Source organism: Blennius ocellaris, assembly GCF_963422515.1.
Source record: "Blennius ocellaris genome assembly, chromosome: 1".
In the NCBI taxonomy this organism is placed as follows: Eukaryota; Metazoa; Chordata; class Actinopteri; order Blenniiformes; family Blenniidae; genus Blennius; species Blennius ocellaris.
The window spans coordinates 25,145,999-25,165,920 of NC_137650.1; the positions used below are offsets into that span (position 1 = coordinate 25,145,999).

General features: G+C 40.6%; 1 protein-coding gene across 1 annotated transcript; it reads left to right on the top strand.

Moving 5' to 3' along the window:
- Positions 1 to 1,839: 1,839 nt before the first annotated feature.
- On the top strand, positions 1,840 to 18,172 carry alx4a (ALX homeobox 4a; the record flags this gene model as incomplete). The annotated part of the gene is given in 4 exon segments (XM_080500442.1): positions 1,840 to 2,191; positions 16,741 to 16,763; positions 16,765 to 16,869; positions 17,852 to 18,172. Coding segments are annotated over 4 exon segments (801 nt in total).
- Positions 18,173 to 19,922: the final 1,750 nt, after the last annotated feature.

Genomic DNA, 19,922 nt, shown 5'->3' on the forward strand with positions numbered 1-19,922 from the left:
ATATGCTTTTATATTATAATACTTCTTTTTTTCTTCTGCATTTTGGAATTTCATTGAACTTATAAAATAGAAAATAATGAATAAGCATCACAAAAATGTTGCTGGTTGTTGAATTAAAATGCAAAGTGGTACATATTTTAAAACTGCAGAGGAGTTGAACGACAAATGGGACTACATTTCAAATGTGTGTGTCAAAGGCTCTTAAATTTAATTGACGATTACAGAAAATACAGGAAAAGTATATATTGTGCCTATAGTGTCATACTATTGTGTTTTATTTATTACTCTGATAACAAAATATAAACAGCTGGTAAAAAAAAAACCCAAAACAAAACATAACATATTTCAGATGGTCATAAAGGATGTATTCAGTCATCTACAAACAATATTAGGAAAACCACAGTGATGTGGTAATCATCAGGCAGGACAAAATGGGTTTTTATGTTGGGAATCAATAAAAAATACAAAATGTAACATTTATGTTATAAAGGTTATATAATATTGCCTTGTAATCCACATCAATCCCTTTAAAGAAAAGTCATTCTTATCATTTGATGCGTTTTCTGTTTAATACGCACGTTGATCTCCAGTGTGGTTTTCTAGTTATCGGCCTTAAACGTTTTCCCTCTGTCTGCATTTATATAACCACAGATTCAAGAAGCCTTTCTTGAATTACTCCACACGTAAAGCTTGTATTTGCAAATAATCAGCTAACGAAAACTGGAGGCCTATACTGTAAACTAATGCCCACGATCTAATTTCTTTTTTTTAAAGAGCAACAGGCGGAAAAAGCTTCGAATCTTTGTTGTTTAAATATTTAAGCCTGTGCAATAATTTCTCTCACTGCCCAAATGACTGCGCAATGATGAACAAGTAATATTTCTATCTGCAATGTCTGGTTTATCGATGTAATGGGGTTGGATCCCATAAATTTGTGGTATTAAAATCATTTTCTAATTTTACCTTTATTACCGAAAATTATATGTGTGGATATAAAGATCGGTATATCTAAAAAAAATAATGAAACTAAACCCGTTGAGTTACGCATGAAAAATGGAAAAAAATGTCATGACTATAATAAACGGGACACAAGAGACTCTAAATATTCGTTTCAAATGATAATGAACACATGCAAAAGATCTCTTAAACTATCATACAATTCTGTCTAAAAGCCACTGAGTTGGATGTGGACACTGGCGGCTGAATATGGATGATTTGCCCTTGATGAACCATTGCGAATGAAGCGTAAAATTGTGCCCTCTCCGCTCCAGTGCCATCACTCATAGACTATATTCATATCCAAATTGCATTAATGTCATGTGTTAAGAGACCCCCGCCCCTTTCTTGCAAACTTCTTTTTTTTTCGAGTTTCTTTTCAGCAAATAAGCGCCCTATAACTTGCTCGTGTCATCAGGATGATCACTTGGGAGAGGTCGTGAAGCCATGAGATCTGCGCCCCATCCTCCAAGGAAAGACGAGTTTGTGTAACTCTCCTTAAACCTGAGGGGGAGTTTTTTTTTTTTTTCGGAGTGTTTGGTCAACGACAGTGGTTCCTGGAAAAGATCTGAATCGTTTTATAACCAAACCCAGCTGCGGGGCGGTGTGGGCTGCAGCAGTCTCTGCGCGCATATGTGTGCGTGTGTGCGCGCATTTTCATCTGAATGAGGTAGAGGCAGAGAGAGGAAGGGGTTCCTGAGAGAGAGCGAGAGAGAGAGAGAGAGAGAGAGAGAGAGAGAGAGAGAGAGAGAGAGAGAGAGAGAGAGAGAGAGAGAGAGAGAGAGAGAGAGAGAGAGAGAGAGGGAAAAAAGTTTTGTTCTCCCCATGACTCTTTTTTTAGGCATGAACGCGGAGACCTGCGTTTCATACAGCGATATGACATCCATGGATTCATATTATAGCCCCTCTGCTGCGCAAGGTAGGGATCACCAGGCGGACCACTTTAGGACATTCCCAGCTACTGACACCAAATACAGCCCCACTGCCTTCCTGCCCAACAAAGGTCAGGCTTACGGAGAAAAGTCCCGGAGCCCCTTCCAGCAGGAGTGCCAGTCATTGGATGCCGCTGCAGCTGGGCAAGGCACTTTCAGCAAATACCACCTCTTCATGCAGAGGTCCTCTTGCAAAACACCCCCCGAAGAGGACAAGCTGCAGCAGGAGAGGGGACTCAACGGAGCGCTCATCCCGTGCTATGGTGAGTGTGGAAATTTCAAGGTGAGGCGTGAATAAACCCGAAATCGAGACAAACACGCAGGGAATGGATGCAGCGTGCAGGTACAGGCTGCCCAATGAAATCACTCGCTATCGGGCGGTTCTCTGCAGTCCGGCGTCTGATTTACAAATGTTGCTGCACAGTTTTGAATCTGTCAGTCATCGCATCATTTGTTCGCCACAAAACCCACAGGAAGGAATAGTTTGCAAGTTTCGATCGTAAACGGCACCGATGTGCAACAAATCAGTGCGGAAATAGTTTCTCAGTGCAACAAGTTATTCCTCAAACAATTTTTTTTAACATTTTCATGCAAGTGCAAATTGTGTTTTGTCATCCCCCGCAAAATAAGTGAAAAACCATCCATAGGCTCTTACCTGCAGCATTGCTCGTTTGTGAAGAAGTGCTCCAGCAGTTCATGTGCGTAACACAGTTAAGGAGAAGAAGCATAATCTTCCAGACTATCAAATTGTCTCTTTGGCCATCAAAATTAAATTAGGGAGCATTTAATGCGATAATCTGCATTACAATCCTTAATATTGGAGCTGAGTCAGACAATTGAATTAACAGGTTTTCAGATGGCACAAATAGTGAGCTCCAAACTGATAATATTTTCATTTCATTGCGCGGCCTGATTGGCTCCAATTAGATTTAATTGCACGGGGGCACTGCAGTAATTGGTGAATGATGAGGGTGTGAATAAAACTTTGACCTTTGTTAGGTAGGCGGTGACTTTAAAGGGAGCTTTAATTCTGCTTTTCTCTCCACCTGAGGACATCCACCCCCAATGTCTGCGCACTTTACCAGCGGTGGGGGAAAAAAGTCTACTATCAAGATTTGTTCATTAAGAAGATGCGTAACGTGATTTTTGTCCGTTCAAAGTGAGCAAATTGAATTGAGCTGGGTTTGCCCTTGACTTAATCTCCTGGTCGTAAATTACACACCCGGAGACGCACGGAAAAGTACCAGTGTTCAATGGCGTTTAGCCGTATAGGCCGCCTGTATCTATGCGCAATCGTTTACCAATAAAAAATAATAATAAATAATAATTCTTACAAATCGAGATGACCAATTGCTTGAAAGCCACTTGGCCCTTGTCTTGTCTGAAAATATAACACTTTTAGTGATTGTCTTTACACAAAAATATATTTTGTACTTGGAAAATTATTTTTGTTTTGACAAAATATTGGAGCGGAAAAAAAGATTTTCTTTCAATTGGTCTTGGTATTGAAAACCCCCCAAACTCCAACAAACAGTTCTATACAGAGGGAGTGGAATTTAACAATATCAACACTAAAATGACTTTAAGTGAGATCATAATAATAATTTTCCCTGAATGGAAGATCACAGTGTTGCGTTTTTTGCGCACGAAGTAATCGCTCCTCTTTCTTTTAAATTATACAACTGCTTGTCCATCACTATTAGCCAAATTTGTTATTTATTTTTCAGTGGAAATAGTTAAAGGATGTTTTGACAGATTCCGGATATCGACCAGAAAACGTCCTTTATAGTTCCAGAATGTCAAGACACGGAGATCAATCCTTCTTATGGGCTCAGACTGGTCCTTTAAAATAACTGTTAAGTTTTTATGAGCCATTAACTTTGACACTGGGCAAAATGAACAACCAGAAACGTATAATTACGTTAAATAAATGACAGTTTTTCTCAAGAAAGAAAGAAACCTGGAACTTATTTGTTTGTATGTCTGTTTGTTTGATAGATTGATTACAACGACAAAATTATTATTTTTTAAATGTTGCAAACCGCAATTTATATTCACCTTAAAAGTGTTTTGATTTATTCAACTTGTGCGCACAAACAGCTTTCGCCTTTTCCACCAATACATTCTGACCTACATTAAAATGTATTCCTGCACCTCGCTGATTTTCAGATGTAAACCAAATATTGCTGTTTTAAATAACTTCATTTAAAGATCTGAAAGGAAAATCAGTTGCGAATGAAGAATACATCATTATTTAGAATACAGGTTGAAAATCAATGACACGAATAAGCAACTTCGTTTTTTAACTGATAGCCTATATTCCATGTTGGGAAATTTATGCAAATATACATATACAGTGTGCTTTCAAATATGTGGAGGAAATATTGAAAACCCTTCTCACGTCTCCATTAGTGCGGTTCCTTCGGTGGACGTTACAATAGGCGCTCCGACATTAATCCGACTCAGATGTCAAACCTCATTGTTTGCTTGACCCTCAGAGACAAACCTCTAAGTCATCAGACATGAAACACAGCAAATCTACTTTTTAAAATAATAAATCAGAATTTTGATCATTTTATCGACAGCTTAAGTTTTCATTTTCACAAATAGAACAAAATCCTCTGGAATATCCAAACGCGCAAGTTTTGAGTTTTGGAGAACAAACTGCAAATGGGAGTCATTTGACTTCGTGGGCCTTTTTTTTTTTTTTTTTTTTCTTTATGATCATCACTGACTGAAAGATTTTCACTGACTTCCACACCGCTGACTGACTGGACATAAATTGAAGGCAGCAGTAAAATATGCTGAACTTCCTTGCTGGGGGAAAACATGATAAATGATTCCTGATGTTTTTATTGGAAAAATGCAAGAGCATTACACTCCCTGGATCACTTCTTTTATCAAACCTGTATTTTACACCCTCGCAGGGTAGTTTCACGTTGTCAGAGATTTGCTGTGTTGTTGTAATTTCCAGCTTGATCCCTTCAGTCAAAGGTGATGTGATGACTGGTCTCTAAAGTGCGAGCTGGAGGCTTTAACTGAGACATTTTTGGCTGAAGGAAAACAGAGGCTGCCTAACAAACATTTGCATACATCAGAGTCAATGCAAACACAGTTATGTTGCTTTGCACTCAACACACTGCCAATCAAGTTGTTATGCGCAATCAACAAGGCAGCTTTTGGAGCTGGGGCAGCTTCCAGGCCAGGCTGAGAGCTGACAGCATAGTGACTGAAACTGTGAGCACTATGTATGAGAAGGTGTGGACAGGGGCATCAATAAGTACTGCACGGCCTGCTTTACAACTGTGAAACAGTAAAGGGACAAAATTAAGTTGTGTGGAAAAAGTTTTCCTAGCAAAAAAACAAAACAAAACTTTAAAACAAATGCAGTTTTAAAAAAAATACTTCAAAATGATGAAAATTGGATTTCAGATGGGTATAGTGTGTACAAACATCTGTTGATATTTTAGGTCATACGTATTATTTTACAGTGGTTTGTTTAGTTCTGACCACAGTAACACAATATGTTTTATTTACATGCAAAGTGTAATCCTTCTAAGTTACTAGTGATTACCACTGTCAAATAAATGTTAGATCGTGAAATAGCAGTATTTGTTTGAAAAGCTCCATAAACTTGGCTCTTTTAATTATTCATCAAGGTCCCGTCATTGAAAATACTTGCTTTAGGTGTAATGAAATATCACTTAGGCTAGTAAACATTCAGAATATTGACTGATTGAAGTAAATGTCAAACTGGAAAAAGAATTCACAAGTTAAAAAGAAAATGACCCTGTGGAGGCTTCGCTCATTCATTTCGGTCTTAAAACAGCCACCCACAAGTCTTAGTGAATCTCCAGAGACAACATGCTTCCTCTTTTGATGTGTCCGTGTCCTCTCCCTGTGTCTGAGTGTGTTGACCTCTCGCTCTGCTCTCCTGCCCTCGGTTGTTTGGAGAGGAGGGCCAGCTCCCCTGGATGCACGCAGCAGAGAAAATCCATTTGAAACCCCTGTTTAAAACTCTGTTGTCAAAGCTTGGCCCTTTGCAACATTTGGAGTCTGACTCCAGAGTTTTTCAGTCATTCAATAACATCATGGGGGCAATGTGTGTCACTTTATTGTTCGTTCGTGACGTGTGTGTTGAATTGCTTCTCTAACGTTCCATGGAATCAACTCTTAAAGCTTATCAGAACTCAGCATGTGTGCATGCAAACCTCTGCAGCGACGGAGACATGAGTGCAAGAGTACTCGTTTTTTTTTTTTTTTTTTTTAACCAGGATGAGCCAAATCTCTATATGTGGACCATCATCTAGGCAATTGCATTGCCTTGTGAGATATTGTCACTCCCATCTATGCCCCCCCCCCCCCCCCCCCCCCCCCCCCGCTACCATTTTTAACCTGGCACAACCATTTCAACCTCCGTAATGGCCGCCTGAGCTGATTGGGCCGAGCAGGCCGTAATGGGAACCAGCCACGAAGCCCAGACAACTGAGGCACACTTCAGCCACTCAGTGACATGAGTGGAGGTGACAAGGACTCAGGATCATTTTACCATTTAGCTTAAAGTTTGGCAGGGTAATTTACATTAGGCTCAGTTTGCATGGCCGAGTGAGAGCAGCAGGGCAAAGAGGCGCATGAAGTCCAGGACTTCCTTTGGTCTGTTTGTCACTGACTCGTGTAAAAATGAAGACTCGTACAGAAATGAGTGAGCAACCCCACATCAGTTCAGCCCTCTCTTTGTTGTTGTTTTTTTTTTCTGAATGTTTAGTGAGGCGACTTTTTCTTGACGCTCATTTTACATTATGTGGCAAACGAGTCACTGTTCTTTGCCAAAGCTTAGTCAGTGGATTCAAATGTATTAGATCAGCTTCTGCACAGTCAATTCATCAGAACATATTGTAAAATAGATTTTAGGGATTTCGAAGTAGGAATATTCATAATAAAAAGCCTACTGCTTTTAGAAATTAGTGGCACCAAAGTCCTAAGAGAACACATTTCCTGAACAAAGAACAAATCCTGTGGAAAAAGCTCAGATCTTTAGAATCATGGCAGAAGATATTTAGTAAAATAATTAAATATATTGTCAGTGATACATTGTGGTTCTAACTTCACTTGCACTTTAACAATAATACATTGTATTCTGTCAGTACTTGCTTGTTTATAATTCATTATGTTTTAAATGTTTACAAACCAAACATCCCTGGTGAAGAAAAGCCTTGTTTGTCTGTATTTCCATAGTGATTGAGCAGTTGCACTTTCAGAATATTTCATTTCCTAAGCCATACCAGCAAACCAAACAAACAAAGTTTTGACTGTATAATCCTGAAGGCAGCTGCAATTCCCTTTGTTCCAACTGATGTCTTTTGGAAGTCGGTTGGTGAAAGTTGTTGGGTTCATTGTGCCGTTAAACTGTTATGTGAATATTCAGATGTTTTGGTTTGAGAAATTCTTGGTAGGAAGAAGTGATTATGCAAGATTTTAAGTAAAATATCTGGGCAACGAAGGTTTCATTGTAAATGCACGCACGCTGAAGGTCGTCTTAGCCAGTTTTTCCGTCCCGGGTGGAGGAGTCTGTTTTGATCGAACAACAAAACACAAGATGGATGAAGCCCAGTTCTGCTCTAAAGTCTGGGAGGAACGTTTGGAGGAGAGCCGGTTGGAGGCCTGGGGTGGGGGGTACACACAGGGGGAGTGTGTGAAGGAGACAAAGAGTGCGTGAGAAGTGATTTATCAGTCTTTAGGTTTATTGGGGATTTTTCTCTCTGAATTTTGCTCAGCGCTCTGATACGGACCATTGTGCTGATCATTCGGCAGAGCGGGGCTCAAAAAAGAAACTCAACAATTGTTAAAACATTTTCTGCCGTTCTCTATGGGACACATTGTGTCAGCGGTGGAGAAACTTTACAGTATAGTACTGTATGGATTTGTGCACAGCTGTGTGTTTGTATCCATTTTGTCTCCAAATGTGTTGAGCACCTGACTTTACACCAAGCAAACATAGTGCCGAGCTATTCAAAGTTGTGTTGTTTCTACCTCCACAAGAGACAAGGTCACACTTTATGAACCAGTTACTACATTTTCAACGGCGTAGTGATTGACTTAAAGTAATTATATAGCTTTTAAAATGATAACATAGCCCGACATTGAAAACGCACAATAGCAACATGAAATGTGTTACCCGTGCATGCAAATCCAAGCAGATGCACAAGATGGGCTGTTTACATAGTCGCTATATAGATGTTTAATATTTAGCAGCTGAAGAGCTGCATATTTTACTTTGAAGATAGTAGTGATTCAACCGAGAAAAAATAAAATAATTGTGACCATTGATCATTGATGATGGGCTTCAAAAGTGCTGTACGAGTAAATAAGCAACTCTATTCTACTCAAATCCACTTTAAAGATAATGATATGAATGAAATATTTCTTGTTTTTGTAGCTCTCAGAGGAGCCGACTACACCGGTTCATACAAGGGTTCAGTAAAAGTCACACACTATAGTATAATAATACTTCATTATGTAGAAAAGACATATAATCATCATGTCTTTACCAGCAAATGAAATCATCTGAAATGAATGCAGGTATTTCTACCACAACGACAACTACTTCTACTGTTAATTAGTTAATTAATTAATTCATTAATAACAGTAATACTGCTGTAACAAATTAAATTAAAGACAATGTTGCTTCTCATTAGGTCGAAGTACCAAGGTGGAGGCCTTTTGCTTCACCCTGGTTTCAAGCTGCAGGACCAAAGAACGTGATGTTTGTGGTCGACACTCAAAGCTGCAGTTGGTTTTATGACATCTGCGCCAGTTGCGTCAATGAATTGCAACTATTTCGTGAAATCTCAGTTTGTGATTTGTGATCAAATAAATTGTGGAGGCATATTCATGAGATCACGGAGCATTTAAAATGACTTAATATAATATGATATAGATTATATTATATTGCAATGATTATCCACTCTACACTATATTAATGTCTCAGTCTGCTTCAATTGATGGAGCTCAGTCAGACCCAAGGATCAAGTTTCCCTGTTTCCTTTTCTGTCTTTCTTTCTCTTGCTCTGCTACTTTTTCTCTGTTTTGCAGATTTGTCGTTCTGGAGCGACACATTGTTAATCTCTCTGTCACCGTATGCTTTGTAATTTATAGCATTTCCTCTTAACACTGTGAGCTGACCCCAGTCATCCTAGTCAATAAAGAGGCAGGGAAGGTGCCCCGACGCTTTACAGCCAGTTAAACTACACTTTGATGTTGCCCCCCTGCAGATTTTTAACTGTGAATTAATAGTTGTCCTTAACGTATGTCTGGCCAACGAAAATCACCTTATTTCTTTTGGATACCAAAATTCACACAACCTCATATCACATTGAGGCACTGTGATTTATTTGCTTGTTTTTTTTATAAAAAAATTTTTTTTAAATAGCTCACGAAAAGCTGCATAGGTTGCAAGAGAAAATTACAATTTGTACACAAAGCGGTGGTATTGTCTTATCAGTAGGAAGCATCCACATGTAAATTACAGCTCACAATGCCATGACCTTTGTTTTGTGTCTATAATTTTTGCAGAACTGCTTCTATAGCCACCAAACTGAGCTGCAGACAGTTTGCCTTCACTGGGCTCTGGAACAATGCAGATGGATGAATCCACCGTCGAGAATAAATAGAACATTCTGTGGTTTTGTGACTGAAAACATTTCTCAAGGCAAAAAACAAAAATACCCAGGCGTTTGCAGCTTTGTCGTCGAGACTTATTTAAGTTTGTTTTGGGTTTTTTTAAACCCTGCAAGCAGAAATGCAGGTGGAAGCCAAAACTGTTACGACGTTTGAAAAGGCATTTATCCACTTTTAAATATGCTTTTACTGTAGCACCTTGGGATTTGTTTGCCAAATTATTATTATTATAATTATTATTATTATTATTATTATTATTGCCAGAAAAAGATCACATTGTGAAATAAACAATTGTCTTTGATCAGCGAGAGATTTCCTGATGTCAAACAGCCCGACAGCTCTCGCTTTGTAGGGACTGTGGGTGCGGGCCAGGGGGTGCATGAGCGAGCGAATAACTGCATAGTATTTATGTTCGAGTGAAACACATTTGCTCCCTTCTTGCTCAACGGGACGATGTTAGTTATGGACAGCGAGGCAACGTTTCAGAGATCACATCCCCAGCAAGTGGTCTGTCACCAAAACACAGATCGCCTGCTCAGGTTCATGAGCGTCTCCGTCGGGTAAACATCCGAGGAACATGAGCCTCGCTGCTCCCTGAATCCTGTGGACTGAAATGTATCTGGTGTGAGACATCGCGCTCCAGTATCACACCAGATTTCATGGCTGGATGGGTTTCTCTCTCTTCTCCCGTGACTGAGCAAGATAAAATAAAATCAGTTTGATGATATAAGTTGAGGGACTCGGCATGCTCTGCAGGGCAAAGGGATGAAAACATAAGGCTGTTTGTCATTACTGAACCTTAACAAATATCATTACTGCTCCGCGAAGTGTGGTTGTAGTCACTTTAAAATGGCGGTCACCAATTTATACTTTGAGTATATTAGCGTTATTTTCTAAAAATCTGTGGAGAATTTTTTTTTAAATTATTACTAATGCTAGCAATGAAAGCAATGATATTTTACATGTTCAAACTAAATAACTCATAAAATGATACACATGAATTATGGATACCAACATTGTTCAAGCTTGTTCTGACTACATTGTGTTTCTATTTTATCAATCGAGAGACTTTTTTGTGTTCGTTTTTTGTTTAACGGCAATTCTAATTTAGATTTTAAAATATACATATGTGAATTTTTTTTTGTGTGTGAAAAATGACCACTATTAATACAAAACAAAGCCAGGAACAGTTCAAATTCACAGACCTGAAAATAATGGAATTACACCAGTAACATCAGTTTAGAAAAAAGAAATGGGTCAAAGGTCACTGGAAACAAACACAGATATGCCTTTAAATGATATCCAATTAAGAAAAGATAAAAGATTTGGCTTTTTTTTTTTTTTTTTAAGTCACTGAGCTGCATATTAATTCAGACAGGTCTTTGCCTAAATGTTAGCAGTATAATGTGTCTCCAATAATCAAAACGCTGCACTGGATACGCTTTGGTGCACGAGCGATTCGGTTATTGACAAATTATCTCTTCACATGATCTTGTAGCGCACCCAACATGGCAACGAGATGCAGGTCACTGAGTGTGTGTGTGTGTGTGTGTGTGTGTGTGTGTGTGTGTGTGTGTGTGTGTGTGTGTGTGTGTGTGTGTGTGTGTGTGTGTGTGTGTGTGTGTGTGTGTGCGTGCGTGCGTGTGTGCATGCGTGTGTGTGTGAAGCATCTTCACAGTGCTGACAGAGTGCTGAGAGCTGCACAAGCAGGCAGAAAACCCACCTCCCAGTTTCGAACCTGACAAATCGTTGGATGAGCAGCGGCGTCCTCCACCCTGAAAATAAATTCCCCTCAGATGATATCAGCCAGCAGGGAGGGTCCAGCGCCGTGACGGGCCACTAGACACAAACAGAAGGAGGAACCTGTCATTGAAAAGCTTGACACTGTGACACGTTTGTTCCTTGAGCGGTCAATGCTGACAGGGTGATGTAAATTTATTGACAGAGATTTTCTGTTCAACTGCAGCCACCAGGGAAACAATCAGACTTAAGTTAACAATTCAATCTGCCAGGTGACTGTGTGTGTGTGTGTGTATGTGTGTGTGTGTGTGTGTGTGTGTGTGTGTGTGTGTGTGTGTGTGTGTGTGTGTGTGTGTGTGTGTGTGTGTGTGTGCGTGTGCGTGTGCGTGTGCGTGTGCGTGTGCACTAAATGATCTATGCTTTACAACTGGAAGCAACCAGTGATCCAGAGCATCCATTACATCCTCCAGCAGACGAACCAGCTGACACACACATGCTCCACTGACAGATTTCGCAATGGTCACAGAGGTTCTTCTCAAAGCACGATAAATTTCATGGAGATAAATGATCGTGTAAGACTGCCTTCTCAAACGGCCGGTTCAGTCGACACATGCTCAGCTAACTTTATGCTTTATATATGTTTTTGTTTGAGTGAAGATGACGGTTTTCAGCTCTGTTTGTCCCAAGTATAAGAGCAGTCAAAGCGTGCCTCAGATTGAAGACACTCATTTAAGGGTGAGCCCTATGGGACTATTATTTCATTTGATGAAGCTGTTGAAAAGGTGAAAAGTTGAGACTTGCACTGCATGTGGCGGTATGAATGTTTGAGCTGCTGTCGACAAGTGCAAAACCCTACTTGTCAAAAGGAGTAAAGGGAAAAAGTGCCAAAAATGGAAAGAAGTATGAAACTTCAAAGTGTAACTTATGTAACTAACTCTTCACATGGAGAATCCACATGACTTAAATAAGCCCAGCAGCCAGCTGAATTTTACTGCTTGTTTTTGCTTGCCTTTTAATTCTTCTCTTTCGATATGGTAAAAGTATTGAACGTGAAGCTGTTCTTACTGGTTTTACCTTCTTCCCGTGTCTGCAGGTAAAGACGGTTCAGGTCTGACAGACTCAGACTTGGGCCCGGACTCCGACCCACCTGGAATGGACACCAGATATCTGTCAGTGAAGGACCAGGGCGTCAAGGCGGCCTCTGACAGGCCGCCGGGCACAGACTTGGGGAGTCCTCTGGACAAGAATGATAGCGGCGAAAGCAACAAAGGCAAGAAGAGACGCAATCGCACGACCTTTACCAGCTACCAACTGGAGGAGCTGGAGAAGGTCTTCCAGAAGACACATTATCCTGACGTTTATGCTCGAGAGCAGCTGGCACTGAGGACGGACCTGACTGAAGCTCGTGTGCAGGTAAACGCAGGACACACAACTGCAGGGTTTTGGGACAATTTTAAAGCGATATAAAGAAACCTCTCTATACCTCCATTTAATACTGCACGACTTGTTATGGCACACATGGGACGCAACCATGTTGCCATCCTTCAAATTCGAAAAATAGAGCTTTCTCTCCCTCAGCAGAAGTGTGTTTACACAAAGCAGCCCCACGGATCCTTCAGCATCTGCAGCTCGGCAGAGATAACGTCACTCACAGAGCAACATGAGAGATTTATCTGGTAATGTGGGAGTCAGGGGAGAGAGTGGGGGAGTGGGAGCTAACAGAGGCCAGGGGGCCCAAGGGGGCTGAGGTTTGAGCTGCCTGGGCCTCATATGTGCAGTTTTTAGGAGAGCAGACTTTTATCGACACATGAGGAGACCCGTTAGACCGTGCTGTGTTTCCACTGGATCACCTCAATAATTTCCCCCTAGGACACGGACGTTTTAGTTTCCTGAATTTGCGAGTTGATTTCTATTGGTAGACGCCGGTCCTAAAGTCAACGCCGAGCCGCCGACCTTCTGGCCTGATTAGCGCACAATTTAGTCACGACTGCAGTATTGTGTTCCAAACATTAGTATAGAGAGAAGGAGTCTTTCATCGTTTTTAAAGCATGTCCGTGTGAGGTGTGTGTGTGTGTGTGTGTGTGTGTGTGTGTGTGTGTGTGTGTGTGTGTGTGTGTGTGTGTGTGTGTGTGGACGAGTACCAAAGCCCCAGGATTGTCTGTGTTTTTCTTTCATTAAGGTACGATTCAGACAAGAATGTGTCCCCACTGTGGTCTCCAGCGTAGGTGTGAAACCCTTCCCATGGACTTCGAGTATATATATATATATATATATGTATGTGTGTGTGTGTGTGTGTGTGTGTGTAATTTTTTTGCCTCAGCAGTACATACTTTCAGTTGCTGAACTTGGCTGATGAGAGAGGAGGTTGATTAAAACTCACCTTTGACATGATGAGCTCGAGCAGCAGCCAGGAAAGTTCGATGGAGAAACACAGGAAGTCTGTGCAGCCACGGGGTTATAACTCAGCCCCGAGTGTCTGAAGGTTCGCTCTGCTCAGCTGCCGGTCATATCGCAGACCTGCATGCCTCAGATGGACGCAGGTTTACAGCTCTGCGCTCTCCCAGCGGCCCTCTGAAACACTCAAGTTAAAAAAAGATAAAAGACGGGAGATGCCTTGTCGGTCAGAGAACAGGACTCCGTACTTCGTTCTGACCATCCACACTCCAAAAACAAAATGGACTCACCGCTCATGAATTCAGCATCTGGGTTTGGAAACGTGTTGAAGAAAAAAAAAAAAGAAGAAATACTTAGATTGCTCAAACTTCTTAGCATTTTGGTTTTATTACTCCTGATCCTCACACACAAAAACAGAAGACATTTAAGCAACATTAGAGGCTGGAGGTGTTTGCTTTTTCAGTCTCAGTGTTTCAAAGGGAGAAACGAGGCTCACATCTGAGCCATACACACGACACGGGAGAGGTCAAAGGTCAAAGGTCAGGGGTTTCAATAGCATCACATCACTCAGATTTGCTCCTTTGTTAGTTTTGAGAGCTGAAATCGCATCTGATCACCTCGTGTTCCTGGTCTGGAGACCTTAGCCAGCAGCAAAGGCCAAACCTACAGAAGTGACGCAGGAAACCTTTGTAACAGTTAAATCACATTTAAAGAAAAAATATCAAAAAGTATTTATCATGAATGTTAATAACATTTCTGTCATATGAGACAATTTAACAAATCCAGGGCTGAATCCTGTAAATCAAAAATAATAAAATTGATTGATAATTGACCGTTTCAGTGAGTCTGAGATTAACAATTGAACAAAGAAAGATTTCAGCTTTTATGTTAGTACTTGGGCCTGTTATCATTTTTATAATTTTAAAAATTTCTTATGAAAATTGTCAGAAAAATAAAATATACAAAATCATTATAAGATTCTTCTGCATGCTTAATTTATTAAAACGTTTAAATATATATATATTTTTTGTGTGCATTTACTTCTGGTAAAATACCCTCCATTCTCAGATGGTGTTGTTTTACCCCGAAAGTACAACAGCCAGTGTCAAGAGTGTGACGCTTTAATTCACCAAAATCCACCCCCCCCCAAAATGTTTTTTTTAAATATGAAATATTTAACAAACTTCTTTTAAACTTCAATTTGGTCAAAAGCGAAAGAAAATGTGAAATATATAATGTGTTAAATACCCTACACGAAGTGGGTAGCATGCAATGAACAAATGTAAAAATATTGTAAATGTTTGTCTGTATATGAAATTCTATGGCGTCCAAAAATAAACAAATACAATAAACCAAAATAGAATTAAATGAGATTATCCAGTTGTGGACACATTCGAAGTCGCTACAAAACACGGGGACGTTTCAAATGTTATGTTGTATTTCTTTTTGAATCTGTCCACTTGGGTCCTCAACTTAACTGTAATCGACATGGGAAATAGGAAATTATGTGGAGGACTTTCGAGGAAAAGAGAACAAACGTGCACTTAATAAAGAACAACAGTGGTCAGAGGTGTTTCGATGATATTATTAGTGTTTTGGGGGGTGTTGGAAAACCGAAGCCAGGCTCAGCCTCGGATTTCTTTTTACTTTGGTTTGGAACATGACATGAGTGACAGCAGAGGCGGGTTATCAATCCTCTGAGCCGCTCTCTCACTTCAAAGTGTTTTTGGCCCCATACAGTTCTCCTGCTGGGGCCAGTTTGGCATTTCTCTGCTCTTTCTCTCCGGGGCTGTAACATAAATAAAGCCTCATTGAAAGTCCACCAGCTACTTAAGCTGTCAAGGTCTTTACCAATTACTGTCACAATGGAGTGTGTGCAATGCAAAAATGTGTTCTCCCTGTGTAATAGTCCACAGACTCGGTGTAAAGCGAAGATTGAGTTGGTCAGAGCTGCTAGCGACACCGTGAATGTGCAGTTTATATGGAGAAATAGGTTGAGAAATAAGGTTGTGGGTTCTGAGTGAGTCTCAGTGCAGAGTGATGTATGAGAACATCAAGGAAAGGATTATGTCCTCTCGTCTGGGAGCTTCTTTAATTTAGTAGGAGACAGTATCTCAAAGGCAGGAGTTTTAAGTTGCAGGAAATTAAACAGGAAAATGCAAACAAACCCCAGTTATAATCCCATCTCACTTTTCAATTTCCTATATTGTCTCTGAAGATTTGTTTCACAGTGCCTGAGCAAAAAAACTGGAAAGATGAGAATTGATATCAGAAACAAGTCAGATGGGAATTTTTTTTATTTTTTTTTTATTGAACTTGTGAGTAAATCAAGCCGGTCTAATTGGGTCAATATTACCAACAGTTTCCGAAAGAGACACACAGTTTGATGGGAATCATGTCAGGTGACATGTGAAGCCCACCAGGCACAATTGTTTTAGATTCCCTTCATCCTCTGATGATATTTCAAACACACAAAATGTCTTCAGTAAACAATGCTGTCACATTTGGATGTCAGAGATGATTACTGAAAACAAAAAACACCCACCTCTTGTCAGACAGCAAATAAGCAAAGGTGATTTGTTTGGGAGCCTCAAAGCGACATCGAGTCCACTGGTTCCTCTCGTCTCCGTCTTTGTCGTTTCCAGTTTTTCACCCGTTCGGTTGAAATTGCACTGACATATTTATGCGAGTTCATCCGGATCTGAAATACATTTCTGTTAATTGCAAGTTCACAATTCCACGTAAAAGCTTTTGAGTATTTCATGAGTTGCAAATAAGATTTGTGATCTAGTCCTGGAGTGTGCCTGATTATTTTTCTCTTTGGGAAGCTTGGCTTTCTATCATTAGAAAAGTATTTCCTTTAAGTTTGAGGGGAGGAAATTTTTGAGTGCATGTGCAAAAAATGGACAGTAGAGATTCTCCTCATCTTCATATTGACAAATGCTGATGCTCACCGTATAACTCTTAATAATTTTTCTTGTTTTATTCTTTTAACTTACAGGTTTGGTTCCAAAACCGAAGGGCGAAGTGGAGAAAGAGGGAGCGTTTTGGTCAGATGCAGCAGGTCCGGACACATTTCTCCACTGCGTACGAGCTGCCCCTCCTGACTCGTCCTGAGAACTACGCTCAGGTACAAAATGAACACTTTAGCAAATGTCAGTACATTTTCTCTCCACTCCATCATAATCCCAATATAATTTCTTTAGAGGACATAAAAAAGTGGGGTTTCTTCTACTTCTACAGACGGAAAACCATTCTTTCTGCAGTGAAATGTACATTTTATTGCCTTTGGATTTGTCAAGAAAGTTGATGCAGGTGGCAGCAATAAAAAAAAATATATGAATGGATCCCTTGAAGGGAATACTTCTACTTGGGTTTATGGTGAGAGTCGAATTATAAGGATTGGTAGGTGTTATCTTGGAATAGAAACAGGAAGCAAGGGGCATAATGGGCCTCATTATGTTAATAATCAACACAGCAGTTGGAAATAAAAGTATGTGGTTTTGCTGATTTTTCTTTTTCAAGTAACTACATAAAATTTACAGTTGAGTCTCTGCATGGTGCCCACACAGCAACATAATCAGGGGGGAAAAGCTAAAACACAAGCCTATCCTCTAATTTAATTCAACCTCAGGTACACCAAAGGTGAATTTGTTTTCAAATAGTAGAAATACTCAGAACGTTTTCTGGACAGTTTAGTATCAAAGTAAAAGAGAATAGATGACAGATTCAGCAAAGAATGAGATGAGAATGTCTGTATATGAAAAGGAAACCTGACCTCGAGACAACAAATTATGTTTGACGGTTTCAGTTTGCAGTATGTTTTGTTCTCGTGTAAACTGAAGCAAACTTGTAATGTGACCATCTTTATTATTATGGTGTTCGATAAGCCCTAAAGCACTGCCATAATGAAGGTGGTCGACGTTTAGATAAATCCCAAATTGTTGACCACAGCACACAGTAGTCAGGATTCATTCAAAATACTTGCTCTGAAATGTGTGCCTGAGCAATTCAGTCAGAAAATTTTACCAAATTGTTGATACTACAGTTTTTTGGGGTTTTTTTTGTTTTTTTTTGGCTGAGTTGAAGTTGATTTACTGAACTTATTTCAGATCCAGAACCCGTCCTGGATCGGTGGCAGCAGCGCGGCGTCTCCTGTGCCAGGCTGCGTCGTGCCCTGCGACAATGTGACTCCCTGCATGACGCCCCATCCCCACTCTGCCAGCGGAGTGTCTGATTTCCTGAGCGTGCCGAGTCCCGGGGGTCATGTGGGTCAAGCCCACATGGGCAGCCTGTTCGGAGGATCTCCCGGCATGCCTGGAGGCATCAACTCGTATGATCTCAACATGGACCCTGACCGCAAGTCCTCCAGCATTGCAGCTTTACGCATGAAAGCCAAAGAGCACAGTGCTGCCATATCCTGGGCCACATGATGTGTTCATACATGCTGGATGAGGTTGCATGGGGAGGGAGCGGTGGGCAACCTCATTATCCCCCAAAGCTTTTAGGGAAACCCAGCATGGGGGTGAGAGGGCACGAGAATCAAAACACTAAAAGGCAACAGTGACTACCTTCAAAAATGCTGCAATAGAACGAGTACATACAGAAAAAAAAAAAAAAAAACCTGGCAAAATAACTGGTGCCATGTTTTTTAGTGCCTCCGTGTTAAAAAAACAACAAAAAACAACAAAAAAAACCCAACTATGGTGAGCAAGCAGGAGGTGGTGTTGTACTGTATGACAAGAGCTGCAGCTTAGAACTGAAGATAATGCTCAGAAAAGCTTAATTATATCAAAGAAATCCATGCACTTATTTACTAGAATACAGGAGTTTCTGTTTGTACATTGCTTTTGGCGTCTGCAGTTTTTATGTTCGGTGCTGTTAAATTGTTACAGTGTTATTTAAATTTTTAAAGCGCCCCCCCTAAACATTTTGTTTGTTTCGCAAGCCCTCTTGAAGAAAAAAAAAAAAAAAAAAGAAGTTTCTTTTCCATCATGTTCAACGTGAGTTCCAGAGCTCCAGAAAACTCTCCAGCTCATCTGTAACAGAAAGGAGCTTCTCACCATCGACACAAACGTTAAAATAACCAACTGCGGGTGCCTTATTCAGTAAGTCTGAAGTGGCTGGAAACTCTTGCATTTAAAAGTCAAACAGATGAAAAGTGGCTTGCTTAAGTGCGGTCAGGGTGAGAGATCCACCTGCCACTCCGATTCAGCCCGCTGATGCCCAGAGAGAGAGGAGGAGGAGGGCGAGGAGGAGGAAGAGGAGGAGGAAGTGGTGTGTGGGAGTAAGCGAGGGGCACAGCAGGCTTGCTGCTCGCGGGGCTGAAGAGCCTGGGAGCGTCGGCGTCCGAACAGACGCAGCTCTGTTTGCAGGGGGACGGACTCGGAGTGGACGTGAACGCGCCCCTTCGTTCCTGAGAGAGAGCGAGAGCGAGAGCGAGAGAGAGGTGCCCACCAGACAGTCGGACGGCCAGAAATAACAGAGAAACCAGCAGCAGCTTCCTTTGAAACGCAGGAGGCCGGTGGACGTTACACACAGTGTGTTGACACTTCCAAACACTGAAAGGACGTCAGTGTTCAAACAGCTTCGCCGTGGCTGCTCGTGGCGTATGAAGCAGCTCTGGCACACACGCCATTGTTTTCTTTTCTGTCACTTTTGTCTATTCATGAAACAAATTTTATGTGGAGTCACCTTCCTTCAGGTTTTGGAGCAATGATTCTGTTCCGTTATTCAACAACAACAACAAAAAAAAAACAAACAAAAAAATATGACACTGTAGTCATGAGCAGTTTAGGGGTCAAACGTTGCAACTGAAATACTTTAATGGCCTTTTTTTCAAAGTGGAACAGTGAGGAACAAACAGCGGCAAACTCCAATTATAAGTTTGTCAATTGTTTCGAATGCAGTGGTTTGCACTGTTGCCTCAGGGCCCCAAGTTGCACGTCTGAAGCATTTAATATGAAGTTGTTGTTTTTTTTCAGAAGGCGCTAATTCAATAAAATCAGATTCATCTAAAAGTATTACAAAATCATTGAAAACCTAAATACTTTATCAGTTTAGTTTCAAGCAGTTTGAAATTAATTTTATGATAAAAAAACAGAAAAAAAAAACATCTCCTTCTACGAAACCTTGTATTTTCTTTAAAGATGTATTTATATCAGAGATTTACCCGCAAGAAAA